Source organism: Dasypus novemcinctus, chromosome 6 (genome assembly GCF_030445035.2).
Source record: "Dasypus novemcinctus isolate mDasNov1 chromosome 6, mDasNov1.1.hap2, whole genome shotgun sequence".
Lineage (NCBI taxonomy): Eukaryota > Metazoa > Chordata > Mammalia > Cingulata > Dasypodidae > Dasypus > Dasypus novemcinctus.
In genome coordinates this window covers 57324140-57338261 of record NC_080678.1, presented here as the reverse complement: position 1 = coordinate 57338261, position 14122 = coordinate 57324140, and the positions used below count along the sequence as shown (strand labels likewise).

Genomic DNA, 14122 nt, shown 5'->3' with positions numbered 1-14122 from the left:
ACGTACCTTAGTAAATTCTAAATGGTAAGTTAGCTGGGGGCTTCAGTTAGAAGATAAGGAGCACCGAGCACATTGACACACACGGCCGGAAACATTAATGTATTTTGTGCTATTGTCAATTGTTTTTGTCCAAAGCAGACTATTTTGTAAAGCAGCACCGGGTTAGGAAAATTAGTTGAGAAAATCTAATACTTTAGATTTTGGCTTAGAGTAGGAAAAAAGATATAATTTGTTGAATTATCTCTCACTTTGCGATTAGAAACTTTGATAATATTTAGTTTGCTTTCCCAAGTTTTCTGTGCCTGACTGAAACAATCCTACAAAACGCACTTGTACATTTTTTATGACTTTTCCTGTCTGATGATTTTTGTTTGTGTTTTAAAGAAACAGTCATTTCAGTTACCTTTATGTCATTGTGTAGTATTTCTGTAAAACATTATTTTCAATAGTCGCTGTCTTTAGTCTTTTCTAGCATATTCTCTTATGAATCACAATAATTACAAAAGAGCAATAGTTTTGCCCTATGTCTTTCTTGATCAATGTGTGCTTATTTCAGACATTCACCTGAATAGTCGGTGTTCCTTTTTCACACTTGAAACAATTTTCAACAATTCTGAATTACCGTTTGTCAGTGCTTTACACACACATACATCTGAATTCTTTTTCTTTCAGACATGGAGTGTGGCCCTCCAAGGGTTAATGATAAACTAATGAGATTCTTTGATCATTGTGAGAAGTTTTTAACTGAAGTAGAAAGGAATGCTACAGCTCTATACCATGTAGAAGCCTTCAAAACTGGACCAGAAATGCAGAGCATTTTAAAAAAAGTTGCAGCTACTTTACAAGTGCCAGTAAGTGATTTAAATGCAGGTAATATGCCTTTTATATTTCATTTGAACTTCTAGGTTAAATAAGTTTTGAACTCTGAAAATGAAAAAAATAAAGTTATTCCTTTCAAAGGCCTGCAATTAAATTTACATTAAGTAAAATGTGTTCTATCCAGGTCAAGGAAATTATACGCCTCTTATTATTACTTATAGATTCATCGTCTTCTTTCAGTTTTATGTAAAATAATGTGTATGATTCTTGCCATATTCTGAAAAAATTTTTTTAGGGTATGAATATATAAAGCCTCAACTCTAAATATTATTTATAGAACAAGTAATCTTTTCTGAATTAACTCTTCCTAAAGTGATAAAATGGAAAATCATAGAAATTAGCTTTTGAAGCAGTTCAGAAGCACATGTTAATGTTCTGAGAGGTAAGTTTTAGAGAGAGAACAATGTGGTTTTTTTTAAGGCCTTTATACTTAGAGATGTCGAGAAAACAAGAAGTTGTGTCAATCATAAGATATTGCAGTGGATGTGCTTACCGAGCAATTTATCATCCAAACTGGGACACTTTTGAGAGTGAAAGGAGTCCCTACTAATAATGCTGGGAAAATAACTGGAAAACTAGGGCATATGACTGCCTAACAATGGGAATTAAGAAAAAATAATAAGATTTTCCCCTGCTTTCAAAGAATTTATAATCCATAGGGCAGATATTGACAAATATACATGCAAAGATTGTGGATTATATTATATTGAAATCAATTACTAAAAGGCTGAAAGTAGATGTTGGGTAAAGAAAGTAAATTAGAATCTATTCAACTGTGGAGGCTAGATGCTTTATAAGGATTTTTTAAAAAATGAAGCCATCTAGATTAGCACTTAAATTTAAATTTTTTCTGTTTCTCCAAACTGGCTGTATTTTAGGTCATCTGTGGAGCTTTAAAATTATTTACCTTGTTAAGAATAATTCAATCATGTAGGTAAAAATAAAAGCAAATCTAGGGCAGTGGATGTGGCCCAAGTAGTTGAGCACCTGCTTCCCACACGGGAGGTCCCGGGTTCCATTCCCAGTGCCTCCTAAAAACAAAACAATAAGCAAATAAATGAAAAAACCAACTCGGGAATCAGTGTTGATCAGTGGCTTAGTGCCAGCTTCTCATATAAGAGGTCCCGGGTTCAATCCCAGGCCCCCATACCTTAAAAAAAAAAAGCTGATCTAATGAACACCGTATACCAGCAACATCGTTTTATCAAATTTTAACATCACGCTTCAGTTATTTGCTTTAAATAAATTGAGGTCCCTTGGTCCTTCTGGGTCTGCTTATGTTTCTTTATATAAATGGGGTATTATTTTGCAGATTTTTAATGGCATCAAACTGCATGAAATGTCTGAAATTTGATTTTTATTCAACTTCATGTTGTTTATCCAGATTAATGCATGTAATTCTAGTTCCTTCATTTTAAATTTATGTACAGAATGCCACTGTATAACTCTACCACTGTCTTATCCATTCTCCTATTTGTGGGCATTTAGATTTGTTGAAGTTCATTTTTTAAAACTATTTTTAGTTTCTAATTCAATGAACAAGGATCATTTTACAGATAGTATAACTGGGAGCAGCTGCTTTTTGGAGGTAATATAAGCATAGTGGTTAAAAGCATGGGTTCTGGAATCAGACTCTTTGGATTTGAATTTCGTCTGCTATGCTGTTGACTAACCCTATGATCTTAAGACCTCTGTACTACCATTTCCTTCTCTGTAAAATGGGTTTAAGAATTGTACCTACCTCATAGGATTGTTATGAGGATTATATGAGATTAGTTCATGCAAGGCATTTAGCATAGTATCTGGCACATAATAACTGCATAAAAACTTTAGATATTTGAATACTTAAATACTTTTTTTTTTTTAACCTAGAGAGGTGTATGTAGTTCCCTGCAACCTAACTAGTAATTTTTATTTAATCAACCTGTCTATATATTAATATAGATGTCTCATTCTTTTAAATTTTATGCTATTTTATAGGATATATGATTCAGTTTCTAGGTCAACCCCAGTTAAAAACTTATTTAACCTATCATTAAATTTTATTTCTGGAAGGCTGTGGTGCTAATACAGTGCAGATTTTTTTTTTTTTTTTTTAAACAGGAAAGCATTTTCCTACTGAGATTATTTATTCTTAGTTTTTGACTCTTGGAACTGTACATTTTAACGTATACTTTCAAATTGTCCTCTGAAGGCGTAGTAAAAATTTATAGCAACAATACATGAGAATGCTCTTTTTCCTATATCTCTTCCATTACTGGGTATTATTAGTCATTTTAATTATTGTCAATTTCATTAATGAAAAATGATATCTACTTTAATTTGTGTTTTTTGATTACTTGAGAAGGTGAACATTTTGTCATATTTATTAGCTTTTGCATTTCTTTTGAGAATTGCCTCTTCATAAGTTTGTCCATTTTCTGTTGGGCTGTTTTCACATTTTTCTTCTCTTTGTATGTTTGAAAACATTAATTATGTATCCTTTATTACAGTCTTGCCTGAAAAAGGATTAATTCTTTGCATATTATATGTTGCTAACATTTTCTTTTGTTTATCTTTTAAGTTTGTTTATGATGCCTTTGTACAGAGTTAACATTTTTTATGTAGTATTGTCTTTGTTATAGCTTCTAAATGTATTTTACCTCTCTTACCCCAAGATGATTATATTTTCCCATTTCTTCCTGTATTTTGTCTTTTTAAATCTCTAATTCATCTGAAATATTTTTAAGGTCCCAGAAGACTGATCAAATAGTCAGATCTTTATAATAGATGTATCAGAGTCATGACTAGTCAAGAAAGATAGCTAATCTAACCTTATTTTGTAGGTGGGAAAATGGAGAGAGAGTCCAGAGTGACTTGACTAGGATAATTAGTGGCAGAGCCAGCCCTTATAACCTTCGTCTTTATGTCGTGCTTCCCCCCCCTTTTTTTCTTTCTTTATTTTTTTAATGTTACAGTAAAAAAATATGAGGTCCCCATATACCCCCCACCCCCCTTTTTCCCCTTTTTTCAAAGAGTTGGGTGAATTTTTTTCCCTAGTCTGCTGAGATCAGCTCAGTGATAGGTTGCCTCGAAGGGAAGGCAATGCAGAACTTTTCCAAAATAAAGGACAGAAAGAAAGACACAAGAGAGGAAATAAAGATGGGACTTAGGAGACTCACTGCTTCTGGAACTGAGAGCCCCATCCCTAGTTTTCACATCGTATTTATTGGAAACTACCGAGCAGCTGTTTGCTATCAGAACTGCAACATGTACAGTAAGGAACAGGTCATACAAAGTTCAAATACAATCTAAATTCTTTTTCCCATATTTCTCCCTTTTTGTTTTTGTACATAGGGGGTTACACAAAAACTAGATATATTCCAGTTAAGTGTTCTGCTAGATAAAATGCTTTTCTAATGCTTTGCAACATCTTTCTCACAGCTAGGAAGTCCTGAACCAACAGCTGATACCAGAATCTTGATTAAAAATAACAAGTGAAAAGTGCTGACCCATATAAGGCATTGGTTCACTGATTAACAAAGCTTCCTGCATGATATTTTCACTTTTAGGTTTGAACAATACTCATTAAATTTTTTCTTAATATATTCAGTCCCAGGATTGTTAAACCTAAAAAGAGTTACAGATACATTCAACAAGGTACATTTATATATCACTTACAGTTCATCAAATCACTTAAGTACACAATATGTTTCATTATTAAAGTTCTGATTAGTATTCAAGCATTTTATACATAATCCATAACTGCTGTAGATTATGCAACAACAAACAATAAGACTTCCAACTAACAGGGAAGCGGACTTGGCTCAACAGATAGACTGTCTGCCTATCACATGGGAGGTCCAGGGTTCAAACCCAGGGCCTCCTGACCCGTGTGATTAGCTGGCCCACACGCAGTGCTGATGCACACAAGGAGTGCTGTGCCACGCAAGGGTGTCCCCTACATAGGGGAGCCCCACGCACAACGAGTGCTCCCTGCAAGGAGCCGTCCCGCGCAAAAAGGAAAAGCACAGCCTTCCCAGGAGTGGCGCTCACACACAGAGCTGATGCAGCAAGATGACACAACAAAGAGAGACACAGATTCCCAGTGCTGCTGACAAAGGATGCAAGCAGGCACTGGAAGAACACACAGTGAAGGGACACAGAGAACAGACAACTCGGTGGGGGAGGGGTGTGGGAAAGGGGAGAGAAAGAAAGAAAGAAAGAAATCGTTTAAAAAAAACACTTCCAACTAGCAGACATTTAATGAATAGATTTTCATTTCTCATGGGCTTAAGATTCCCAACCAACAAAGCTATATAGGCCAGTACTCCATAAAAAACTGTTCCATTTTCCCCAGTTTGTATAGTGCTCTTAACATCTTCACTGGACCTGGGGCCGCATCCAATTCACAGGCTAAGTCAATTTCCACCTTCTCCCCCTTTTTTTATCTTTTAAAGCAGCCTGCTGGAGGTCCTCCTACTCCCATGAAGGACCTTTCCTAATTAACAAATCTCAGTGAGGGATAAAAGATTTTTGGTATTACAACAATATTACAAATTCTCTTAGCATGAGGAAACATTGTAGTTTATCAGTTACAGCAGAGAGTATAGTTTTGTCTTACCCAAGCAAACATTTAAGAATTTGATAGAGTAGCAGGGACCTTACAGCTTGTCCCAATTGTTTGCCTATTCCAGGCCCTTAAAATGCCATTGTCTCTGATGTTTTTTAGTAGGGTCACTGCCACAGGTTTCTTCTGTGCAGCCAGATTCATTGCTATCAGGCCAGGGCAGAAAGCCTTGAGGAAGAACTGCAAAAGTCCATTGTTGACCTTTTCACACAGTTTTTGCACTTCTTGTATTCATTCAGGTTTGTTTTACTTTTACAAAACACATTATCTCGCAGAATGCTACCACAGTACTTTTACAACTTGTTATATGCATACTAGTTCTGTCCCTCATATCTTCATTTCTGATTTTATAAAACTAACCATTTCATTTTAGGACAGAATACACCTTATTAAATTTCAGTTAGCATTCCCACAAACTTTTTACCTTCTTCAATATTCGCTTGTATATCTTTCATTTTTATCCTATGAAGAAAAATAAACTATTCATTTCAATTTAAGCAAGAACTATTTTTTATGAAGAAACTATATTTATATAGTAATTCTATTAATCAAGACTTACAACTGTAGAGAGCTCTTTAACATTTTAAACTTAGATAATAATGTAAATGTTTATTTAATTTTTTTGCCATTTGAATAGAACTCTTTCAGCACCTTTTATTTATCAAATTATATCACCATCCAGAGTATCAAAATATACACTAACAATTTCTTCCTTTTTCTCTTTTCTTTTTCCCTTTTCCCTTTTTCTTTCTCTTTCTTCCTTTTTCTCGTTCCTTTTTCTTTTCCTTTTTCTCACTCTTTTAATCTTTTTTCTTTCTCTTCCTTTTTCTTCCTTTTTCTCTTTTTTCTTCCTTTCTCTTTTTCCTTCCTTTCTCTTTTCCCCTTCCTTTTTTCTTTTTCCTTCCTTTCTCTTCCTTTTTTCCTTCCTTTTTTCTATTTTTTCCCCTTCCTTTCTTTCTCTTTTTTCCTTCCTTTCTCTTTTTCTTTTCTCCTTTCTCTTCCTTCCTTTTTCTTTCATCTTTTTTCCTTTTTTCTTCCTTTCTCTTTTTCTTTTTCCCTTCATTTCTCTTTTCCCTTCCTTTTTCTTTTTTCCTTCATTTCTTTTTCCTTCCTTTCTCTTTTTCTTTTTCCTTCCTTTCTCTCCTTTTCCTTTTTCTTCCTTTTTCTTCCTTTTTTCTTCCCTTTTCCCTACCCTTTTCCTTTCTTTTTCTTTTTCCTTTTTTCTTCCTTTTTTCTTCCTTTTTCCCTACCCTTTTCCTTTCTTTTTCTTTTTCCTTTTTTCTTCCTTTTTTCCTTCCTTTCCCTCTCTTTATTTTTTCTCTTTTCTTCCTTTTCCTCTTTTTTCCTTCCTTTCTCTTTATTTCTCTTTTTCCTTCCTTTTCCTTTTTCTTTTTTTAAACAATTACAATAAACACACTGACATTGAACAAGCATAAAAGCAGTTCAATATCTATTAGTCTAGAATTTGTTGCTCCCTTTTAAAATTAAACATCTCCTTTCTCAATTTCCTTTTTTTTTTTTTTTTAATTGACTTTGTAATAATATTACATTAAAAATATATATGTGAGGTCCCATTCAACCCCACCCCCCTACCCCCCCTCTCCCCCCCCCAACAACACTCGTTCCCATCATCATGACACATCCATTGGATTTGGTAAGTACATCTTTGGGCACCTCTGCACCTCATAGACAATGGTTCACATCATGGCCCATACTCTCCTCCATTCCATCCAGTGGGCCCTGTGAGGATTTACAATGTCCGGTGATTACTTCTGAAGCACCATCCAGGGCAGCTCCATGTCCCAAAGACGCCTCCACCTCTCATCTCTTCCTGCCTTTCCCCATACCCATCGTCCACCATGTCCACTTTTCCCAATCCAATGCCACCTCTTCTATGTGGACATTGGATTGGTTGTGTCCATTGCACCTCTATGTCAAGAGGAGGCTCAGATTCCACATGGATGCTGGATGCAATCCTCCCATTTTCAGTTGTAATCACTCTAGGCTCCATGGTGTGGTGGTTGTCCTTCTTCAACTCCATCTTAGCTGAGTGTGGTAAGTCCAATAGATCAGATTGTAGGTGACAATTTCCTTCTTAATCTCTGTCTCCAAGCCATACTTGCTTTATGATGCCATGCTTTAACAAGTTCTGTAGTTTAGATATTTTGATATAAAGCCATTCTAGTCTTCAGAATGAGATCCAGCTGTGCAGTTTCCAGCATCCATCTCTCCATATGCACGACCAGAGGTTCTGGGTTCCATAGGACCTTTCATCGTCTCTTGGCGTTCATGGTATGGCTTTATCCGATGAGCTGGTACCCACATAGGACGTTCTCCCTCTCTTGGGGAATTATAAGCAAACCCTGGAGGACTTCCAAGGCTTTCCAAACCGCTCGGGGCTCTGCACCATTGCAACCACTTTAGTTTCGCTTGAAGCAATCCTTCTTCCCCTCAGGCCCCACGTTGGGCACCAGTTGCTGAAATCAGCTTAGTGATAGGTTGGCTCAAAGGGAAGGCAACGCAGAACTTTACGAAATAAAGGACAGAGAGAAAGACACGAGAGGAAATAAAGATGGGACCAGGGGACTCACAGCTTCTTGAACTGAGAGCCTCGACCCTAGTTTCCACATCATGTTTATGTAGGAACTAACAAGCAGGTGTTTGTTATTTACAATTAGGAATGGGTACAGCATTTACAATAATAAGGAACAGGTCATACAAAGTTCAAATACAATCTAAACTCTTTTTCCCACACTAGTCGTCATCCTTCCATTTAAAGATTATAGATAATTAGGGCAGATTTTCATAGTTTCAGAACCAGAACTTTGAATATAAATGAGCCAGGTCCTTCATAAAATATATAGGCTATTTAAAATCCACTATGTTAAGTTGGGCATTGAGATTATAAAACTTTCCATTTATATAGGCAAAGTGTTCAGAGGGCTTTTATGTATATTCCCAATGAAATATTTTTTATGCGACATACTGCCTCGGGGGTTACTTAAACTCAGGACTAGTTCTTAAAGGATGTAAGATAAGTTATTCTCAGTTTCCCTGGGGAAAGTGGAAAGGGAGTGAAAATAAGGAAAAATCAAAGCAATGGAAGCAATCTCTTGTAGTTGATTTCTTTTCTCTCTATAGCGTTAAATATCACCCCACTTCACATTGACTAGAGAGCATTGTTTTTGTTACTTTCGTAGCCCAGGTAACCCTTCTTCCTGCTCCTGTAAGCCCATTTGTATCTTTAAAAGTAAGGTAATCAGTTTGTTAGCTGCATAAAAATCCCAGAACCCAGTTTAGCGGCTAAGTTTGAAAAGCTGAGACTTACCCTGCGATCTTTTCCTCTTTAGTCTGTTTTTTCTTCTTTGTTCCTCCTTCCTTGCTCTTTCTTTCTTCTTCCTCCTGACCCTCACTGTGCCCTTTTTTTCCTTGCTATCTCCTGCAGTCATCTCTCCTCTTTTAAGGCCTTTGTTTTTTTTTTCTTAATGTTATAGTATGAGTTGTTGTTTAATTAAAAACAGTTCAATAAATGTGATTTGAGGGAAAAAAAGGTAATTTGTTTTTCCTAATTTCCAAGTTGAGGACTAAAACCTTTTATAGCTTTATTTCCCCTCCCTCTTACCACTAAAATTATCAAAAGCCAGATATATTTTATATATGTACATCCTTATGATAAAGTATTTGTTGGGTTTGGTAGGTAAATGGTGTTCTTAAATATATATACTTTTAAAAGCAGGAAGAAAGTTCCTTTGGACTGAAATTTATTATCTTTTTACATGGTCTTCCTGACAGTTCCAGTATTACTGCTTTGGATTGTATAGAGCAAGTCTTAATTCTCTGATAGCCTTACAGAATTTGGATAGTCTCTTTCCCAAACTAAACATATTCAGTTTCTAAAGATATGCTGTACAGGGCATTCTATAGATATTTAACCTTTGAAAAATTGCAGAAAATAATAACTCACAAATATTTACCCTTTTTTCCCCCCAGATTTAATTCAGGTAGCTTTTTTCACCTGTTCATTTGACCTGGCCATTAAAGGTGTTAAATCTCCTTGGTGTGATGTTTTTGACATAGATGATGCAAAGGTACGTACTACTTGCCCCCCCCCACCCCCGAATACTAGCAGAGGAGGGAGCATTAACTGTGACATTTCCCTTAAGTAGAGACTACTTGTTTAGATAAATGTCATCTTACTTGTAAATTGGTTTTATAAACTCTGGTTCCATTCCTGTTAAAAGCCTGTATAACCTATCATCAAATTTTACTGCTGGCAAAGCCTGTGGAACCATTATAATCAAATTCTTTTTTCTATAGGAAACCAAAGCTTAGAGAGGACAAATCAATTCCCTAAGACCTATTTCCTTTATAACAGTTAGATTGAGAAATTGAGTTCTGTGTTCCACCTGGCAATGTCAGTAATCTTTCACAATTTCTTTCTTCCCACTTCATAGTCCCTTTTTTAAAAACTTAGTCATATAGCTGTCTTGCCTACTTTTAGATTCCAGACAAAGAAAGGCACACGATGCCTCTACTAACTTTAAGGAAGGCAAATTCTGGTCAATTCTGGGATGTTGGTTGCCGAAGAGGTGGGGGAGAAGAGTGTTAATTATTTTCTTAGATATTGTGGATAGCAGTGTTGCATAGAAATTCTAGCGCAGAGACAATGTGTCTCTTTGTATTAGTCATTCAGGATCTTAATCATCCCTTGCATACATATAAAGTCTTTAGTACTCTGTATGAAAATAAATGATTAATTTCAAAATTTAATCCCATATTTTGAAAAGAAGTGTACTATTTGCCATGGTATCTTACCTTTTAAAAAGCAGACTTTTAAGCTGAGAGCAAAAGTACATTTGAAGATAAACAAGTGATTTTATTTTGTTACACAAAGACTTACAAGTGGCCAGCAAGCAGACCAAAGGTGATACATGATTTTCTGTGGTATTTTGCTGAGTTGGGTAGGGGTGAGGCATTAAAAAGGGAAAGGGTCCTCGATGGATTGTTGCTGTAAGATGCTGAGCACCAAAACTAAGTAAGGGTATCATAATTCTTCTTTCTGTACTCCTGAATCACTTCCTGGTGACCTACTTTTTCTCCATCCCAGGGACCCTGTTCCCTCCTCATCTCCTCTTATTGCCATAGCTCATCAGTTCAGAAACTTCCTGGCCTGCACTTCCATGAAGTACCCTGTACTTAGGATGACCGTATAACTTATCTTCCGTATTGGGACACTCAAAAGTGAAAGGGGTGCTATTCATAATTACGCCAAAATATGTATAAATAGACTTATGGTCACCATATACATGTATCAAAATTACCTCACCTCCTTTTTCTCCCTATCTAGATTACTTTCCTAGGGAAAAAAGCAGATAAGCATAATGAAGTGATTTTCAGTATTGTATAAATGTCTGATGAGTGATGAGCAAAAGAACATTTTACATTTTAACAGAGGAGCTTCTTGTTTGCCTGAGTTACTCTAGTCGGTGGAATATGGTGGGAGGTAGGAGGTGTTTCACCTGACCTCCTTCCATCTGCCTCTTTCCTATTCTGAGTAACTGTATTATGTGGTTTCTTATTTTGAGGGCTGACAGGTCCTAGTTTAAGTGCAGGATACTTTCCCTGCAGTGAAAAATATACAGCTCGGGTCATAAAACGACTCCTGCTTTTTCATTCTCCCACTACCTACCTGTACTTCTCTCCTTGTCCCTTTTTTGAGTCCTTCTCCTTTCAGATATTTTAAGCTTAGTTTTTGTGCATCTTCTATTTCTCTGCTAGGAGGCAGTTTGATATACTAGGAAAACCTGAAAGTCAAGGTCTGGATTCAAGTTAACACTTAATCTTTTTGTGCCTTGATTTCCACATCTCTTAAATGATGGAACTAGGTTAGGTGACTCAAGAACACCCCTAGAACTCTCAGATTCTGTCTTATTTGTCTTTTCCTTTTCTTTCTTTTCCATTGCTGCTATAACAAATTATCACAAACTTAGTGGCTTAGAACAACACAGATTTGTTCTGTTACATTTCTGGAGGACAGAAATACAAAATGAGTCTTATAATACTAAAATCAAGGTCTTGACATGGCTGTGTTCTTTCTGGAGGCTTGAGGGGAAAACCATCACTTGCTTTTCCCAGCTTCTAGAAGCCACCTGCGTCCTTAGATTATGGCCCCTTCCTCACTTCACTCCAACCTCTGCTTTCCATCGTCCTACCTCCTCCTCTGACTCTGGCCTTCCTGCCTCTCTCTTGTAAGGACCCTTGTGATTATATTGGGCATAACTGGATAACCTAGAAAAATCTCCCCATATCGAGAACCTTAATTTAATCACATCTACAGAGTCCCTTTTGTCATGTAACATGTTCATAGGTTCCAAGTATTAAGATGTTGACATCTTTTGGTGAGGGGTGTATTATTCGGTACATCATGACGTTTGTCTCTTAAATACTTGGATATACATCTGAATACGAACAGTCTCCTAACAACCACATTATAACGGAGTTTTGAAAAATATTCTATATAGTCAATATCCAAATTTTCACACTTGTCCCAATAAAGTCCTTTTTAGCTATTTTTAAAAATTTTGAGATGAATCATGACTCACTCCTTGCATTTATTTGTCATGTCTATTTAGTCTCCTTTAATCTAGAACTGTGTTCCAGTCTTCCATTTGTTTTTTTTGGTTCATATAAGCAGTGCTACTATGAGATATTCTTTTACATTCTCCCTTGTAAATGTGAGTAGTATTCCTCCGTGAATACTACTTTATGAGAAATGAAATTAAATTGACCATGGATTATGTGTGTTTTCATGGATTTTGCCCATTTGCCCTCTGGAATGTCTATATTGATACACATTCTTTCTAGTGGTACACATTTTCCCATATCCTTGGTATACTTTTATTATTACTTTTGCCAAACCAATACATGAACCATAGTCAGTTTTCTATTTGGTTTCTGTCTTCTGAAAAATTCATAACATTTTCTGACCACTGTTAGCATCTTTCTTGTGCTTTAATGAATATTCTCCTGTATATACAATTTTTTCTTTCTTCTATATGAATATATATCGTTCTCATCTTAATGTAATTTTAGAAGAAAGGGGATGTGAGCACATGTCCTTACTCCTCTATCCTGAACTCTGACAGATGCTAAATTATTGGCTATAGGTACACCAACCTTTTGCACACAGCCTTTATGTGTATATGGTTCAACATAAATCTCCATGTGTCATGGACCTATGGGGCCAACTTTGAAGTGCTTTAAAATGGGAAATATAAAATTTGTGAGTGCTAAGATCCTTCTATACTTTGTGCAGAATGATAATTAAACAATGTAACATTTTGAAAGAATCATTAAATCAGGGAATCTGTTACATTAATTAAAATGTATTAGAAATGATTTTTGTAATTTTTGTTTTTAGATATTAGAATATTTAAATGATCTGAAACAATACTGGAAAAGAGGATACGGCTATACTATTAATAGTCGCTCCAGCTGCACTCTGTTTCAGGATATCTTTCAGCACTTGGACAAAGCAACTGAACAGAAACAAAGGTAAAAACTTTAAAAATTTGAAGTACATTCCAAGTGCCCAATTAAGATTCTAGGAGTTGGTTTATAATGGGTGATTTTTAAAATAGTTTTTTCCTTTTTTAAAATATATTTTAATGTAATATTTGAGTCTTAGAAAATAAATATATATATAGCATGTATATGTAATTTATAAAGCATTGAACTGCCACTTAACCTAAGAACTAATGCATTACTAATAACTTGCATTTAATTATGTGTTCTTCACCTATTCCATTTTCCTATCTTCTGCCACTTCCATACCTGGCCTCCTGTAACTACAATTGTGTGTGTGTTTTTTTTTTTCATCATTGCCTTGCCTCTTTTAAAAGTAGTTTTCATTATGAATGTATGTGTGCCCAGATAATACATTTAGTTTTGCTTAGAATCGTCTTGCTTGTTATCTTCTGGGACTTCCTTTTTTGCCTTCAACGTTATATTTGTAATAGTCATCATGTTGTATATAGCTGTAGTTTGTTAATTTTCACTATAGTACAATATTCAGTAATGTGAATATACCACAGTTTATGCCATCTGCTCTTGTCAGTGGGCATTTGGGTAGTTTCTATTTTTTGCTATTATAAATAGTGTAATTATGAACTCTAGTACATACTAGTATGAATATACAGTTTTAAAGAAATGAGCTCATTAAAAAGTGTTTGTTAACATTCATACATTTAACCTTTAATAGAACCTCAACTCGCTTTTGACAGTTATGCTTTTATGAAGGCTTGTACATTTACAGTTGTAGACTAAAATCATGCTATAACAATTGAGACAGACTGAAGTTGGTACATTTTACTGTGTTTCCAGTGCTAAGTTACATATGTAGAATTTTTTTGTTTATGGATATGTCACTAATTTATGAAATTTTCTTGGGTTTGCTGGAGGTTAGAGAAGAAAAACCAGACTTTCTTGGGTTTGCTGGGGGTTAGAGAAGAAAAACCAGACTGAGTATTTAGTGTCTGCTGCCAGTAACTTTTGTGGGAACTTTAGTCAAGACAAGTACCTTCTTTGACACAGGAGTTCACTTTTTCTTGTTTAGTTTTATAAGTGCTTTATAAT

At 35.5% G+C, this 14122-nt stretch overlaps 1 protein-coding gene across 5 annotated transcripts in view; it reads left to right on the top strand.

Moving 5' to 3' along the window:
* The window catches only part of MINPP1 (multiple inositol-polyphosphate phosphatase 1), a 152656-nt gene that overhangs the window by 1029 nt on the left and 137505 nt on the right, over nucleotides 1-14122 (top strand). For all 5 annotated transcript variants that reach the window (XM_071215793.1, XM_071215794.1, XM_004462380.4 and 2 more), the window contains exons 2-4: nucleotides 673-870; nucleotides 9479-9576; nucleotides 12909-13042. In XM_071215793.1, coding sequence (XP_071071894.1) covers nucleotides 673-870; nucleotides 9479-9576; nucleotides 12909-13042 — 430 coding nt within the window. The remainder of the gene's footprint in view (nucleotides 1-672; nucleotides 871-9478; nucleotides 9577-12908; nucleotides 13043-14122) is intronic.